The sequence below is a fragment of the Procambarus clarkii genome, chromosome 25 (genome assembly GCF_040958095.1).
Source record: "Procambarus clarkii isolate CNS0578487 chromosome 25, FALCON_Pclarkii_2.0, whole genome shotgun sequence".
In the NCBI taxonomy this organism is placed as follows: domain Eukaryota; kingdom Metazoa; phylum Arthropoda; class Malacostraca; order Decapoda; family Cambaridae; genus Procambarus; species Procambarus clarkii.
This window is the reverse complement of record NC_091174.1, coordinates 15,067,467-15,085,066: the sequence shown is the minus strand read 5'-3', so window position 1 is coordinate 15,085,066 and position 17,600 is coordinate 15,067,467. Positions and strand designations below refer to the sequence as shown.

General features: G+C 47.3%; 1 protein-coding gene across 2 annotated transcripts in view; it reads left to right on the top strand.

Moving 5' to 3' along the window:
• Positions 1-17,600, top strand: part of LOC123756342 (nose resistant to fluoxetine protein 6) — a 223,512-nt gene that overhangs the window by 172,237 nt on the left and 33,675 nt on the right. Inside the window, exons 2-4 of one of the 2 annotated variants that reach the window (XM_045739411.2) lie at positions 4,723-4,897; positions 6,269-6,380; positions 13,079-13,188. In XM_045739411.2, coding sequence (XP_045595367.2) covers positions 4,723-4,897; positions 6,269-6,380; positions 13,079-13,188 — 397 coding nt within the window. The remainder of the gene's footprint in view (positions 1-4,722; positions 4,898-6,268; positions 6,381-13,078; positions 13,189-17,600) is intronic. The other variant, XM_069331343.1, reaches the window with a different exon arrangement.

Sequence of the window (17,600 nt, the reverse complement as noted above, 5' to 3'; positions counted from 1 at the left end):
CCCTGTGTAGCGGACGTTCTGTCCTGTTTACACAGACTGCGAATTAAACTCTGCGGCATGCAAACGGGCAGCTTCGTTAACTATGAATAAGAGACAAACATCCCTGTTAGCTATACGTTAACGGTAAACAAGAAACTAAATGCCATTTTTCTGTCAAGTCACTCACACATTTAAGGAACTGTTTACATTTAAGCACCGATCCACAAGTACCACACTACCCGCAGGACTTAATTGTAACTTTTCCTAAATATCTTATCTTTCTCTGTTTCCTATCAGTAATATACTCCTCCAATCCAACTTGTGTTATTTGCCTCAGCTTTCTCAGTCTACTATGAGCTCCATACGTGAAACATAGTAGAATGGTGCAGGCGATGAGTCACAATAACGTGGCTGAAGTATGTTGACCAGACCACACACTAGAAATTGAAGGGACGACGACGTTTCGGTCCGTCCTGGACCATTCTCAAGTCGATTCTTTCTAGTGTGTGGTCTGGTCAACATAGTAGAATGGTCTCTGGCAATCAAGGAAGATGCAGTTAGACTCCCCGTTTTCTCGCGTTTCATCATCGCCATCTTATCACAGAACTCGAAAAGATTTGTCAGGCATTTCCTGCCGGCTCTGTGGCCATGCTCGTGACTGGAGACTTGATACAACTTGTCTAAATGATTCAAGAACTTTTATCTGTTGTGTATCGCCAATAACTTAGAGGAAACCGGTTAATTATACCTGCATGACGGTCAATGCGTATTGTCGACTATTTTTCTTGACGAAAGTTATAACTTAATATGTTTTGAACCTTGTGGTTACTAAGATCTTACGAGTGAGGATTTGAAGTTCAGTTAGTATGCTGCTGCTGCATTCAATGTAAACCTGTGAGCATTAGTCAAGACTTACGACTTGTTTTTCATCAAGATCATTAATTTTTACTCAGTTTGGGGTCATATGTATTGCAATGAGTCGTTTATTGTTGCAGGTCTACTGAGTCTAAAGTTTTAGTTTAAATTTGAATGCATTGAAAAAACTCTCAGAATTTCAAATGTTGTTTTGTTCGTAGTATATCGACTTCCCTCCTTCTGTGATCGACTGCTCGTCTATCGTTGTCTTATTTTTCTTCTTAGTTATGCAAGAATTTATGATAGTTCTCTGCCTTGGCAGCCCAACCACTTGGGCTGGACTGTAGAGCGACGGTCTCCCTTCATGCAGGTCGGCGTTCAATCTCCGACCGTCCACGTGGTTGGGGGCCATTTCTTTTCTCCAGTTCCATCCCAAACCCTTATCCTGACCCCTTCCCAGTGTTTATATAGTCGTAATGGCTTGATGCTTTACCCTGGTAATTCCCCCTCTCTCTCTGCTGTGCCATGCTAAAGCCGTTCCTGCTGGTCAAGTTCCTGCACCCTCCATTCTTTTTATTCCTGTCGATAAAGGTTCATTCTTAGGACAAATCATGGCTTTCTGAAACTTTGGCTGCTTAGTTCAATTGTTTTGCAGTTATATTTTTTTTTAATTTCAACATATGTATTGATTTATTAGCCTTTTTCTTCCCTTTTTTTATTTTACGACTTGTCGCTTGTTCCCAGGGTGTTGTCGTATCCAATATTATTTGACTGCACTTTGAGTGAAAGTTTCAGCTAGTGTAGCCTGGAAGCCGCCTCCAATCCCTCCATCCTATGCCTCCCCTCTCCTTGAACATGCCCAGTAGGAGGCCTACTGGCTTCCTTATCACTGCTAGTAGGCAAAAATTAAAGCACAGGTAATCATTAAAGCCTTGTTCATTAACTATAAAATTACTGTCAATAGGACAGGTAATAATCATGCACAAAATAACACAAATAATCAGTCAGTGGGACAGCCAACCGAATATAGCAGGTGGATAGCTAAATGTGTGGTGGTTATAATTGCATATTCGTAGAGTGGTGTAAGCCAATAATAGTAGTAGTAAGCATCCTTCAGTCTCTGGAGTCTCTTGTTATCGGTCTGGAGTGGCCTCTCTAGGGCGCAAAGCCAGGGTAGGTTGATATGGAGGAGAAGCTGTTACCCATGCAGCAGGTCCACCATCTCCACGGCGCCGAAAGTCTCCAATGGAAAGACAAAGAAATGGGATAATACCACTCGGGCAAGATGTTGGGTTCATGATCTGGTATTTATCTCAGCCTACTTCTCCTACAATGGACTGGCAAGAATAACTTCTTGCCTATCAGATCAGACAGAACTGAATACATTAAGGCAATACAGTTAACTGCAATAAATGCAATGTTTAGTGGTGGTCAGGTGGTCATACCAATGTGCAATAAATACACGTAAGGATGCTAGATACACTCATGGCCTCACATAGTGACAGGTGATGCCATGGGTGCGACTGGTGACGCCATGGGTGCGACAGGTGACGCCATGGGTGCGACTGGTGATGCCATGGGTGCGACTGGTGATGCCATGGGTGCGACTGGTGATGCCATGGGTGCGACTGGTGATGCCATGGGTGCGACTGGTGATGCCATGGGTGCGACTGGTGATGCCATGGGTGCGACTGGTGATGCCATGGGTGCGACTGGTGATGCCATGGGTGCGACTGGTGATGCCATGGGTGCGACAGGTGATGCCATGGGTGCGACTGGTGATGCCATGGGTGCGACAGGTGATGCCATGGGTGCGACTGGTGATGCCATGGGTGCGACTGGTGATGCCATGGGTGCGACTGGTGATGCCATGGGTGCGACTGGTGATGCCATGGGTGCGACTGGTGATGCCATGGGTGCGACTGGTGATGCCATGGGTGCGACTGGTGATGCCATGGGTGCGACTGGTGACGCATATGGGACACAATGAATGCTGTATACAGCAAATAACTCGTTCTCCCACAAGCAGGTATCGTAGTGAGACCTGTACACTGAAACATGTACACTTTCCCCGATCATGCAATTGTTCACTATAAACCTTCTAGGTGCTTTAAAGTCACTGATATCTAAGATGCCACCTGATCACTTTGGCACATTGGAGGACAGTCTCGCGATGTCTCTGTTTACGTTAACGACCTAATTAATATGTATCTTCGGACGTGATGACGGGTGTATGTTAATTGTAAAGGAGTTAACTTGTAGAGTTGTCATGTGGTGTTAACGCACTACTCTGCTACTCTATCATGTAGTGTTAACGCGACGTGTTAGGGATTTGGTGCACTGGGGTGTCTGTTGGCCGATCAGATAAAAATCTACCATGTCTTGCATCTTGGGTCCTGCAACGTAGGGTGCAGAGGAGGCTCACCTGGGCACAATTGAGGGTAAACATCCTTGTCTGTGAATTCGGAAATAAGGGACAGGCACCTAGGCCTGTTCCGGTAGTGTTGGCCCAAGCAGGACGAGGTGTGTCGTCGCTGACACATCCTGTCTCGCGGCCACCACCATGGGAAACAGACCAGAGGTTTCTCTCCTTATCCGAGCAACGACTGGAGAAACACCGAAGCGGGCACTGCCTCTGCTCTAGTGCGTAATTTGTTTTTATCCGTCCAAGTTAATCAGTCGATGGGGATATTGATTCGTGTAATAGCCTTTCTAGGTGCATCCAAGGCAGTCCAGAGATACCCAATATGCAAGGTATTGTGCACGTAGCTGTTGCAAATCTGCAAGTAATTGGTGTATGTCGGAGGCACGTCAAAAATATTCCGTCCTCGCTGCTGTACTGCAGTTGAACTTCATCAGTTAGCTGGGAAAACAGTCTCTCACAGGTGTAGGATTCATACATACATCTCTAAACATTTTCTGAATTATGTCCCAGATGTATTAACTCTGATGTAACTCTTTTTACAAGAGAAATTTCGTATCCATTCAGGGTGGAAATATTTTTTTTTACGGTCTCGGTACCTTAACGGACAACACCTCTCATGAACTTATAAAAATCAGAGTATAATTATGATTTTTTTTTTAGAGAAATGTAATGTTAGAATTGATAACGTTCCACCTTGTGCCAGATTTATCACGAAATGATAATTTCTCATTTTGGAATTTCTCGGCGCATTTCCCCTCTCCATTCCTATAATAAAAAGAGATTTTCCCCGCTACAAGTCCCTGATCTGCATCTCTGAAGACAGGATTTTTTGCAGTTTTCCTCATCAAGGGTTACTGAATAAAATATCCCTGATGAGAAGCGTCCCGATCTGTCTGTCTGTAAATCTTTTTTGACCCTTTGCTTCATCCTCGTTTTTTTAATCTTGTATTTCTTCTGATCATTTTTTCTTTTAAACACGCAACAAAATTATCAGTTAAATTTATGCTTGGAAAAGCTATTGTTTTTAATTCTGAATAACATGAATAACTTTCTGTAACTGCATATTTGACCAGACCACACACTAGAAGGTGAAGGGACGACGACGTTTCGGTCCGTCCTGGACCATTCTCAAGTCGATTGTGACTTGAGATCGATCACAATCGACTTGAGAATGGTCCAGGACGGACCGAAACGTCGTCGTCCCTTCACCTAATAGTGTGTGGTCTGGTCAACTTACTTTAGCCACGTTATTGTGACTTATCGCCTGCAACTGCATATTGTTGGTCTAAATAGGACGAAAGGTTTCGACCGAACCAGCTGGGAATTTACGAACGTACCAGCTGGGAGTTTACGACCAGATTATCACTGATTAAAAAGAAAACACTTTTGTCTTGTCCAACTTTGAAAAAGTGTATTTTGAAGCATCTTTCTTCGCCCGTTTACCTCTTGGAGTCTCTTCACAGTGATCGACTCGTGGGGCAAGTTGACGGACGGCTTCCTCTTCGGGAACGTGCGAGCTACGGGCATGTTTGAGGAGTGCGTGCAGGTCGAGGCTCACTACAACTTTACAGAAGGCTTCATCCATCCTACGCATACGCTGAGGAACTATACCGGACGTTATTGCACCGTATACTACTTGTGGGTGCTGAGCTAGGTTACTAATGGCGTTTGGGGCGGGGTAATTACGTGCTTTGGGTGATGTATTTGGGTGCCTCACGTGTGTGTGTTGGGAGCCACACACCAAACACCACAGGTGTGTGTTGCGGTGTTTGTGTGTGTTTTGTGGTTGGTGTTCCCCTCCCCCATTTGTGTGTGGTTGGTGTGGCCCCCCTTGTGTGTGTTGCGGTGTTTGTGTGTGTTTTGTGGCCCCCATGTGTGTTGCTTTGTTGCCCAACACACCCATGTGTGATATATTGGGTGCCCCCACCCCCCATTCCGTGTATGTGTGGTGTTTGGTGTTCCCCGTGTGTGTGTGGATTTGTTCGAAACACTCGGTGTGTTGTATTTTGTGCCCATGTGTGTTTGGTGCTCCCTATATGGGTAACTTGCTCCAGTGTGCATTGATGATGATTGGCCCCTCCCGTATGTTGCAATGTTTGGAACCCTAAGTGTGTTAGCGTTTGTAATCCAATATTGTACTTAATTTTTATTTCACTGTTTTCACCCGTTTAGTTCCGAAAGTGTTTTGATTCTTAAACGAAACTTTAATTATTCACAATCGTTTCTGGTCATATTCAAGGTGAACTTTGTTCTGATGTGTGTTCAAGTTGGGCTTTTTGATTGCTTCGTTTGTTTTGTGTATTTGCAAACTGTTTGTTTTGGCGTGTGTGTGTGTGTGATATGTTCAGTTATTTATTTGCATGTATTTTATCTATTTGTTAAATTTTGAGTTTACTCATTTTTAGCATTTGACCTTTTATTTCCACCAAATAATTCATTCTCTCTCTGATTTTGTTACATTATACATTCATTCATACAAATGTATTGGAACGTAACTGAAATTAACTTGATTTATTCATTGAATATATTATCTAATACAAAATAATGACGGATTCATATGTACTCTCCCCCGTGTATATCACGTTCCCTGTCTCCTGTACTCTCCCCCGCGTATATCACGTTCCCTGTCTCCTGTACTCTCCCCCGTGTATATCACGTTCCGTCTCCTGTACTCTTCCCGTGAATATCACGTTCCCCGTCTCCTGTACTCTACCCCGTGTATATCACGTTCCCCGTCTCCTGTACTCTCCCCCGTGTATATCACGTTCCCTGTCTCCTGTTCTCTCCCCCGTGTATATCACGTTCCCCGTCTCCTGTACTCTTCCCCCGTGTATATCACGTTCCCCGTCTCCTGTACTATCCCCCGTGTATATCACGTTCCCCGTCTCCTGTACTCTCCCCCGTGTATATCACGTTCCCCGTCTCCTGTACTCTCCCTTGTAATTGTCGTTCCTCCTGCCGTTCCTCCTGCCGTTCCTCCCTGCTCATCACCCTCGCCGCCTCTTGCAGACCAAAGCTGAAGAAGGAAAAGAGCGGGGTGGCGTTCGCCGTGTTGGCCACCCCTCTGCCCTTCTCCTACGGCACCTGCATCCCCTCCACCTGCACCACGGAGGACATGCAGGTGCGTTCATGACCACACCATCTGCTCGTCTGCGCCTCTGTTGTGCTCTTCTGCGCTTGTACTGTGCTCTTCTGCGCTTGTACTGTGCTCTTCTGCGCTTGTACTGTGCTCTTCTGCGCTTGTACTGTGCTCTTCTGCGCTTGTACTGTGCTCTTCAATTGTCGGGAAAATGACAAAGTAATCACAACTACCCCCCTCTTCCTCTCCACACGATCACTATAATTAGGCACTAGACCTACCCCTCCCCCCTCCAGCCCAGCACTAGACCCCCCTCTTGCCCAGCACTAGACCTAACCCCCCTCTCCTGCCCAGCACTAGACCTACCCCCCTCCTGCCCAGCACTAGACCTACCCCCCTCCTCCTGCCCAGCACTTGACCTAACCCCCCCCCCTCCTGCCCAGCACTAGACCTACCCCACCTCCTGCCCAGCACTAGACCTACCCCCCCTCCTGCCCAGCACTAGACCTACCCCCCCCCCTCCAGCCCAGCACTAGACCTACCCCCCCCTCCTGCCCAGCACTAGACCTACCCCCCACCCTCCAGCCCAGCACTAGACCTACCCCCCCTCCTGCCCAGCACTAGACCTACCCCCCCCCTCCTGCCCAGCACTAGACCTACCCCCCCCCTCCTGCCCAGCACTAGACCTACCCCCCCCCTCCTGCCCAGCACTAGACCTACCCCCCCCTCCTGCCCAGCACTAGACCTACCCCCCCCCTCCTGCCCAGCACTAGACCTACCCCCCTCCTGCCCAGCACTAGACCTACCCCCCCTCCTGCCCAGCACTAGACCTACCCCCCCCTCCTGCCCAGCACTAGACCTACCCCCCCTCCTGCCCAGCACTAGACCTACCCCCCCTCCTGCCCAGCACAAGACCTACCCCCCCCCCTCCTGCCCAGCACTAGACCTACCCCCCCCCCTCCTGCCCAGCATTAGACCTACCCCCCCCCTCCTGCCCAGCATTAGACCTACCCCCCCTCCTGCCCAGCACTAGACCTACCCCCCCCCATCCTGCCCAGCACTAGACCTACCCCCTCCCTCCTGCCCAGCACTAGACCTACCCCCCCCTCCTGCCCAGCATTAGACCTACCCCCCCCCCTCCTGCCCAGCACTACCCCCTCCCTCCTGCACAGCACTAGACCTAACCCCCCCTCCTGCCCAGCACAAGACCTACCCCCCCCTCCTGCCCAGCACAAGACCTACCCCCCCCTCCTGCCCAGCACTAGACCTACCCCCCCTCCTCCTGCCCAGCACTAGACCTACCCCCCCCCCTCCTGCCCAGCACTAGACCTACCCCCCCTCCTGCCCAGCACTAGACCTACCCCCCCCCCCTCCTGCCCAGCATTACACCTACCCCCCCCCCCCTCCTGCCCAGTACTAGACCTACCCCCTCCTGCCTAGCACCAGACCTACCCCCCCCCCTCTCCTGCCCAGCACTAGACCTACCTCGCCCCCTTCCTCCTGCCCAGCACTAGACCTACCTCCCCTCCTGCCTAGCACCAGACCTACCCCCCCCCCCTCTCCTGCCCAGCACTAGACCTACCTCGCCCCCTTCCTCCTGCCCAGTACTAGACCTACCTCGCCCCCTTCCTCCTGCCCAGTACTAGACCTACCCCCCCTCAGCACTAGACGTACCCCCACCCACCTCCTGCCCAGTACTAGATCTCTCCGCCCACAATGTACCTCCGTTTGGACGCAATCGACAAAAACACACAAACTGTGGGGCTCTGTTGGAATTCAATGATTCGTTTTTTTTACGCTTTGTCCGCCTAATGTGCTGCATCAACCGCACATGTGTGTGGTTGGATGCGTCGTCTTTTGTATGCTTATAGTTTAGCGGAAACTTGCGCGCGCGCAATGTGTGTGTACTCACCTAATAGCACTCGCCTGATTGTGCTTACGGGGGTTGAGCTTCGTCTCTTTGGTCCCGCCTCTCAACTGTCAATCAACTGGTGTACAGGTTCCTAAGCCCACTGGGCTCTGTCATATCTACATTTGAAACTGTGTATGGAGTCAGCCTCCACCACATTACTTCCTAGTGCATTCCATTTATTAACTACTCTGACACTGAAAAAAAAATTCTAATATGTCTGTGGCTCTTCTGGGTACTAAGTTTCCACCTGTGTCCCCTTGTTCGTGTTCCACCCGTGCTGAAGAGTTTGGCTTTGTCCACCCTGTCAATTCCCCTGAGAATTTTGTAGGTGGTTATCATGTATCCCCTTACTTTTCTGTTTTCCAGGGATGCGAGGTTCAGCTCCTTTAGCCTTTCCTCGTAGCTCATTCCTCTCAGTTCCGGGACGAGCCTGGTGGCATACCGCTGAATCATCTCTAACTTTGTCTTGTGTTTAACTAGGTATGTACTCCAGGCTGGAGCTGCATACTCCATGATTGGTCTTACATAAGTGGTATACAGGGTTCTGAACGATTCCTTACACAAGTTTCTAAAGGCAGTTCTTATGTTGGCCAGTCTAGTATATGCCGCTGATGATATTCTTTTGATGTGGGCCTCTGGGAATAGGTTCGGTGTGATATCAACCCCCAGATCTTTGTCTCTTTGACTCTTGCAGAATTTCACCTCCCAGATGATACCTTGTGTTCAGCCTCCTGCTCTCTTCGCCTAATTTCATTACCATACACTTTCCTGAGTTGAACTTTAGCAGCCATTTTCTAGACCATTCCTCCAGTTTGTCCAGGTCATCCTGTAGTCTCTGTTTATCTTCATCCGTCTTGATTTTTCTAATAATTTTTGCATCATCAGCAAACATTGAGAGGAACGAGTCTATACCCTCCGGAAGATCGTTTACATATATTAGAAACAGGATGGGTCCAAGTACTGAGCCCTTTGGGACTCCGCTGGTGACATCTCGCCACTCTGATGTCTCCCCCCTCACCGTTACTCACTGTTTCCTGTTGCTTAAGTACTCCCTTATCCACTGGAGCACCTTCCCTTTTACTCCTGCCTGATGCTCCAACTTTTTTAACAGCCTTTTATGGGGTACTGTGTCAAAGGCTTTTTGACAGTCCAGGAAAATGCAGTCGGCCCACCCTTCTCTTTCCTGCCTAAATTTTGTTGCCTGGTCATAGAATTCTATTAAACCTGTGAGGCACGATATACAATCTCTGAACCCATGTTGGTGGGGCGTTACTAAGTTATTTCCCATCAGATGCTTCTGGCCTGTAGTTCAGTGCTTCTTGCCTGTCACCCTTCTTGTATATTGGGACTACGTTAGCCGTCTTCCAACTTTCTGGTAAGTTTCCTGTTTCCAAGAGACGTGTGTCAAATCATGGGATTGGGCTCTTATTCTTCCTGATCTCATGAACTCTCCTTCCCAACTTACACTATCATCTTCCTTTGCCTATCTTACACTATCCTCACCTCATCTCTATCCTCACAACCAGTTACCCACCCCCCACTCCCCGCTTCCTTTTCCACCCTATCATTATCACCTTCGCTCACCACCCCTTACTCCTCTCACAATCACCTTCCGTCCTCCACCTCCCCTCACAATCACCTCTTCCCTCCAACACCTCCCGATCACCATTCACCACTCCTCCACCGCGTGACATTTGTCCTACTCGTCCCGTAATGGCACTTGCCAGTCAGCAGAGTCCGCCAGCTGACGCTGGCGGAGGTATTATCGAGGCCTGCCGCCCCCCCCCCCACCACACTCCCGTTATGGCCAACTATTTTGCATTTCCAGAGGCTCCGACCTGGTGAAGGTTCCATAAAATCTTTCCAGTGTTTTGGATCTTTGGCATTTTTGGTTCAGTGGCTGAAATTTTTGGATTGTTTTGACGATATATATATTTTCTCGTGATTTCTTCGTGGCGGTGTTATGTTTCTTGTTATATATGATGTGGTTAGGCTCAATTATGATATCTTAATGTGTCTTTATGAAGCCTCTAGTGTCATTAGGCTTTATTTTACTAGTCATGTGGACATCCCACAATGTTATCTAGAACATGTGGTCACAGCCTGTGGTCCGCGGACCCTAGAGGGTGCGAAAAGGTGCTTCTGAAAAGTTAAATATTGGAAAAAGACGTTCCAACTGAAAATGTATAATTAATCAGATAAAGCTGCTGAAGGTAAATTTCCAAATTCCGAGTGGTTCATAAACTTTTCGTGGCTCGCAGTGGTGCCTGTGGTACGACATTTGTAAGAATATAAATTGCCTAAACCTGAGCCTAGAAAGGAGGGTATCTTGAAGTTATCTTGATGATTTCGGGGCTTTTTAGTGTCCCCGCGGCCCGGTCCTCGACCAGGCCTTCAGCCCCAGGAAGCAGCCCGTGACAGCTGACTAACACCCAGGTACCTATTTTACTGCTAGGTAACGGGGGCATAGGGTGAAAGAAACTCTGCCCATTGTTTCTCGCCGGCGCCTGGGATCCAACCCAGGACCACAGGATCACAAGTCCAGCGTTCTGTACGCTCGGCCGACCGGCTCCCCTAACAGGAGAGCTGTAACCATTTTTCAAGTTGAAAATAAATTGAAATCTATGATCATGAAATTAGATTTGAAGTCCGAACGTCTGACCTCGGAAGTTTGAAACTGGTTTCAAACATACAACTTTATTTGTATGTTTGAAACTCTTTCGATAGGTCTGGCTTGCAACGTCCAATGACGACACCTATCAGGAAATAAGATAGTATTTCATTCAGCATTTGGAAAGTTTGAAGAACAGCCTTAGGGATTATTTTCCTCTTTCTGGCGTCAATAACCAGTGGATTAGGGAAGCACTTCATGTAGATGAAAAATATATTTAGTTTTAATTCCAAATGAAAATAGTTTCTTTAAGCTTTCATGTGACGGATCACTGAGGTAAAGTTTCATTCAGACCAACATATCGGACTTTTCTTTCCATGTCAATAATGAATACTCAGAACTGGCATCCAAAGGGCTGAAATATGTTTACCCTGATCTAATCTTAAAACTGTGTGGCATTGAACCGGAAATTCGGAACAGTGTCAACAGCGCAGCATGAACCAAAGCCCCTGGTTCTGTCCCTGCCCGGGTTTCTGTCCCTGCCCGGGTTTCTGTCCCTGCCCGGGTTTCTGTCCCTGCCCGGGTTTCTGTCCCTGCCCGGGTTTCTGTCCCTGCCCGGGTTTCTGTCCCTGCCCGGGTTTCTGTCCCTGCCCGGGTTTCTGTCCCTGCCCGGGTTTCTGTCCCTGCCCGGGTTTCTGTCCCTGCCCGGGTTTCTGTCCCTGCCCGGGTTTCTGTCCCTGCCCGGGTTTCTGTCCCTGCCCGGGTTTCTGTCCCTGCCCGGGTTTCTGTCCCTGCCCGGGTTTCTGTCCCTGCCCGGGTTTCTGTCCCTGCCCGGGTTTCTGTCCCTGCCCGGGTTTCTGTCCCTGCCCGGGTTTCTGTCCCCGCCCGGGTTTCTGTCCCCGCCCGGGTTTCTGTCCCCGCCCGGGTTTCTGTCCCTGCCCGGGTTTCTGTCCCTGCCCGGGTTTCTGTCCCTGCCCGGGTTTCTGTCCCTGCCCGGGTTTCTGTCCCTGCCCGGGTTTCTGTCCCTGCCCGGGTTTCTGTCCCTGCCCGGGTTTCTGTCCCTGCCCGGGTTTCTGTCCCTGCCCGGGTTTCTGTCCCTGCCCGGGTTTCTGTCCCTGCCCGGGTTTCTGTCCCTGCCCGGGTTTCTGTCCCCGCCCGGGTTTCTGTCCCCGCCCGGGTTTGTCCCTGCCCGGGTTTCTGTCCCTGCCCGGGTTTCTGTCCCTGCCCGGGTTTCTGTCCCCGCCCGGGTTTCTGTCCCCGCCCGGGTTTCTGTCCCCGCCCGGGTTTCTGTCCCCGCCCGGGTTTCTGTCCCCGCCCGGGTTTCTGTCCCTGCCCGGGTTTCTGTCCCTGCCCGGGTTTCTGTCCCTGCCCGGGTTTCTCTCCCCGCCCGGGTTTCTCTCCCCGCCCGGGTTTCTCTCCCCGCCCGGGTTTCTGTCCCCGCCCGGGTTTCTGTCCCCGCCCGGGTTTCTGTCCCCGCCCGGGTTTCTGTCCCCGCCCGGGTTTCTGTCCCCGCCCGGGTTTCTGTCCCCGCCCGGGTTTCTGTCCCCGCCCGGGTTTCTGTCCCCGCCCGGGTTTCTGTCCCCGCCCGGGTTTCTGTCCCTGCCCGGGTTTCTGTCCCTGCCCGGGTTTCTGTCCCCGCCCGGGTTTCTGTCCCCGCCCGGGTTTCTGTCCCCGCCCGGGTTTCTGTCCCCGCCCGGGTTTCTGTCCCCGCCCGGGTTTCTGTCCCCGCCCGGGTTTCTGTCCCCGCCCGGGTTTCTCTCCCCGCATCATTTACAACACGTCAACCACTTCCCAAACCAAGTTCTTTGTACTGACCTCTCGAGTATTTTCCAGTCTCGTTTCAACCATTTCCTGCTGTAGATCAGAATAACTTAACACGAACTCTTATTACTCGAGAAATGGCTCTGTTTAGTAGCATATTACCGCCCACTCGGCAACAAGATGAACGGATGTGAACAACTGGCGGAAAACAGCTCCGTCATTCCCTGGTCATTTTTCGGTCGTTCTGGAGCTCTTCACTACTATTACAGTACGAAGAATCTGAGCGTCTGGCTGATGCAAATAAATGTTAATAATATATTAAATATCCCATGCTCGGGTGTACGTGTTCAACCCATTATTGTGACGTTAAGATTTTTGAGTACACATGCAAACCCTGTTGTGTTGAACGGCTGGAGCCCGTGAACGACAGACAGTAACCAGGTTGGTGTACGACAGGACTCGGTGAACGTGACCCTGGAGGAGTACGGGATGAAGTTGGTGCGAGTGACTTGCCACGCTGACGACGACCCTGAAGAGGAGCTCATCCCCGAGGACAAGGCCATGCTGTGAGTGCTCTCGCCTGGCCGGATCAGGACTGGCTCTGTGTGGATCTGTGTTTCCTGTGTTATCCAGGTGTCCGGGGCCGTCGGTCCTCCTGTCTTGACCTCTGTGTCATTTCGTGTGACTTTTTGTTTCGTGTCCCTTTCTTCCACTTTCATTATCTGTTGTTTAATTAGTCTTGTATAGGACAGAAAGCCTGTTTGTGTGCATCTATATAGTAAAATCTAGATAAAGTTAGGGGTATTACTCTGCAAATTACTTACTTTTTTGAAGTACGTGGGTGAAGTATTTACAGGGTTGCGATTCGTACAGAGGACGCAAGCGAAGCACTGTTTGATACATGTCTGAACTTCTTCGGTTTGCGAGTCATGTAAAAGTAATTTATTTAATTCACAAAAAAGGGGGTTTGGTGGTAGGATAACAAGCATTTGGCTTTTTGTTGATGAGAGCTGTGATAAATCTTTTACTGAATCAAGTATGTTTACACCTGGAGAATGAACAGCATTTTCTCTACCCTTTCTTCCTTAATGAAATGAAAGGCGGAAATGTCAGTTAAGCAAATTCTGGCGAATGGAGGGGAGGAATGCTGCTGAAAATTATATGTACTCAAGGAGTAAGGAAACATGATTCGCAATAATCTTGGCAATAGTTAAGGAAACTCGTGATGTGCCATAATAATAATGTTTCTTGATTTGCTAGAGAAATTCAACATGATGTTCATAATTAACGTCATCAAATTAAACTCCTTCAATATTCGTATCATCGTTGAACACTTTAGCCATTTCATATTATCACAAATTTCGGTTGCTGCACTATGGTTACCAGTGACCATCGCCGTTTTAACGCGATCATTGCTTAACCCAGGTAGGTAATATCATTAATGATTTCAAGAGCAGAGTGAAGGATAAATATCACTTTGGAGTCATGAACTGAAAACACTTCGTGGGAGTAAGGGTTTGAAGATTCTGCTCGATAAAAAATATAAAATACCATAAGAATCAAAGCTTAAAGATTCAAAATATACTAAATAATTGTAAGAACATCTTCAGATGTGGTTCGTGCTTGTCGCATTGCCAGAAATGTGTTAGATCAATTAGCTTAAGAGTCAAGTATAGCAAAACTGTTGAAAATGTGTTCATCTGGTGATGGTACAGTGAAGTTGTTGAACAGAAACTCGACTGCAGTAACCTTGGTTGAAACCATATTCTGGGTTAGAGGCATATAATTGTCATAGATTCTAATCATATTCTGTGATACGTCCAAGGTCTTACAAAAGACTGACTGAACCGATTCAAATCTAAGACTTCTGATCAGACCTGGTTTTTCCTCTCGTTAATCGTGATTTGGATAGATGTAATGTCAAGGTAGCATCTATATAGTAATCTTAGGATGACCTTTTAAGGACACATGCTATTTCTCGTGTCCGGTTATCTATAGACTTGCTTACATAAAATTCCTACATCATTGACACAGTTCAGTAAAACCAAGCAAGCCATGTTGGGGTGTTATAATAGATCTGTTTCAAGTGGCCTAACGTCGAAGTATGTTTACTTCGATGATATATGAATGTATGGAACATCGATCAAATGTCCTATACTTACAAGGATGTAAGTATGGAACATTTAACCGATTGCTTGGTGTAACAGCATCCTCAAACTTATTAAGAACAACAATTAATGGCGCAACCTGTCCTCTTAAAAATAACGTCGCTTTTGGCCGTTTGCCCGTATGGCCGAAAATGGACGTAATATGAAAATGAAAAAAAAATGAAAATAAATTTGGGATTTTTTTTTTCAACAACAGTAAGTTAAGGGTCCTCTGGTAGGTTAGATGGGCAGGAAATTCTCATAAAGTTTCAAAACGTTATGAAAAACGTTAATTCAAAGTTTCCTCTCCAAATTTTACCGAGTAAGCCGGACGACTCAAACAGAAAACGGGACAGTACGTCACTTTTGTGAGTCGATTTCATTTCAAATTACGTCCACTTTTGGCCATAGCGCGCATACGAGCCAAAAGTGACGTTATTTTTAAGAGGACGGGTTGAGAAAGATCCATGACCGTCTTCGACTGTGGACTAATACTGTTCCCACTCTTCCTGAAGAAATATTGCCTCCTTCCAATGAAAGATGATCTAGCATTAGTAATACTAATTGTAGAAAAACAGAATTAGTAGTAGTATGAATAATATACAATTAATACTAGGGCTAGATAGAGCACACGTACTAAATATAACGATGCGTAAGAATCCACGGTTGGAAAAATGAAACGAAAATTTAGAACGTTTTCACGTTTCAGCAAATTATCATGGCATACAGATAGAGACTTGGGTTTCGGATTATTTGCCCTCTACTACGCCTGAGTAGATAAAGATCCATAAAATATCGAATAATCTTGATCTACTCAGGTGTAGAGGGGTATATATGTTACTAACCTGTCTTCTGCCCTCCACCATTTGGTCACCATTTGGTCACCATTTGGTCCGGGAGACATCTCCCGTCACGCAGGGTGCAGTTGCGCCTCCACAGATCTCCAGTATCATCTTTTGATACTGGTAATGGCTCAAAAGGGCCACCACTTACGGGCTATTCATGCCCGTGCCACCTCTTGGGTGGCTTAATCTTCATCAATCATCATTTCTGCCCTCCCACTGGAGACATCTCTCCTCACGCAGGGTGCAGTCGCACCTCCACAGATCTCCAGTATCATCTATTGATACTGGGATTGGCTCAAAAGGGCCACCACTTACGGGTTATTCATGCCCGTGCCACCTTTTGGGTGGCTTAATCTTCCTCTCTTTCTGTCCTAACGGGCTATTCATGCCCGTGCCACGTCTTGGGTAGCTTAATCTTCTTCAATCAATTTTCTGTGTATTCCCTGATGATTTGATAGACAAAAACGTTCGGAATTTTGTTTATTTCTTTTCCTACGTGGATAATTCGGCATAACCGAATCAAGTTTTTTGTTTATTACTCTTATTATCCTTCCATAAACAGCAGTATGAACTAGTACTAATACAAAGCATTACAAATGGCAGGATACTGAATGTTTACCCTAAATCTCAGCGAAATGTTTCATGCCATTAGTATTAAATGCTTATCTAGCAGTAATATTACAAGTATATGAGAGAAATAGTATTAGCTGCACTAGTCCCATAGAAACATCACTAGAAGTAGCAACACTAGTGGGAGACGACAAAGCAGTAGAAATGGTAACACTAGAGGCTACAGTAGTGGGGCTACGACGTATAATGGTGGCAGTAGCCTGCCTTTGTTTATAGGAACACTGGCAATAAAGAAAGCACTAGAAGCAAAATTGTAGTAACCGGTTGCAACACCTGCACTAGCGGAATTAGTGTTATAGACAATATTAGCAGCAAAAGCACTAGTACGGTGATGACGTTACTGTGTGTGTGTGTGTGTGTGTGTGTGTGTGTGTGTGTGTGTGTGTGTGTGTGTGTATGTATGTGTGTGTGTGTGTGTGTGTGTGTGTGTGTGTGTGCGCGCGCGCGCGCGAGAGAGAGAGAGCACGAGGACGAGCATGAGCACGAACACGAACACGACGACGAACAGGTATAACGAGTAATACTTGGATGAGGGCAAAGTAAAGGAACGGTCCTTCACTAGGCCAGCCCGTCGCTCAAGGTAGGGCCGGCTTTAGGGACTCTGTGGCCCAACTGGGAACCTTTTTGGCCCTGGCCTCCCAGGTCCACAGCCAAGAGTCTGTTTTTGTCGACTTGTTATTAAATTTTAATTTTATTTTTAGTTTGGAAAAATATCGAAGGTGTAAGTGTCGGAAACACATTATCGGATTTCTGAAAATTGACTTATTATAAAAAAAAATTATCTTGCTTCTTTCTCTGCAGAAAGAAGCAAGATTTTTAGGATTTTGGTAGTTTAAAATCTTGTTCATTTGCCACTGACATATTTTGCAACTTGAATATTTTTTTGCCGATGTTTCTTAGTCTCTCATATCTATAGAGTCCTAAAAAAATACCCAAAACCTTAACAAGAGGAATCAATCACCGAACTGATGTTAAGCAAAGCCATACTGTATTTTATGACTGACTAGTATCCGTACTGTCATAAACAGTTAAGCAGAGATGAACAGTTGCAAGATTGTGTTGGTTTATGACCAGCCTTTAGAGGCCTGGCTCTGTTAGAAGGCAGTATTACTTGAAAAATTTTACTTGACAAGACTAGAGTGTATTATCCAAGCACGGAGTGCGGGGATCAGTTGGCTTAACAACCTGTCCTCTTAAAAAGAACGTCGCTTTTGGCCGTTTGCCCGTATGGCCGAATATGGACGTAATTTGAAAATTAAAATAAATTGAAAATAAATTTGGGATTTTTTTTTAACAACAGTAAGTTAAGGGTCCTCTGGTAGGTTAGGTGGGCAGGAAATTCTCATAAAGTTTCAA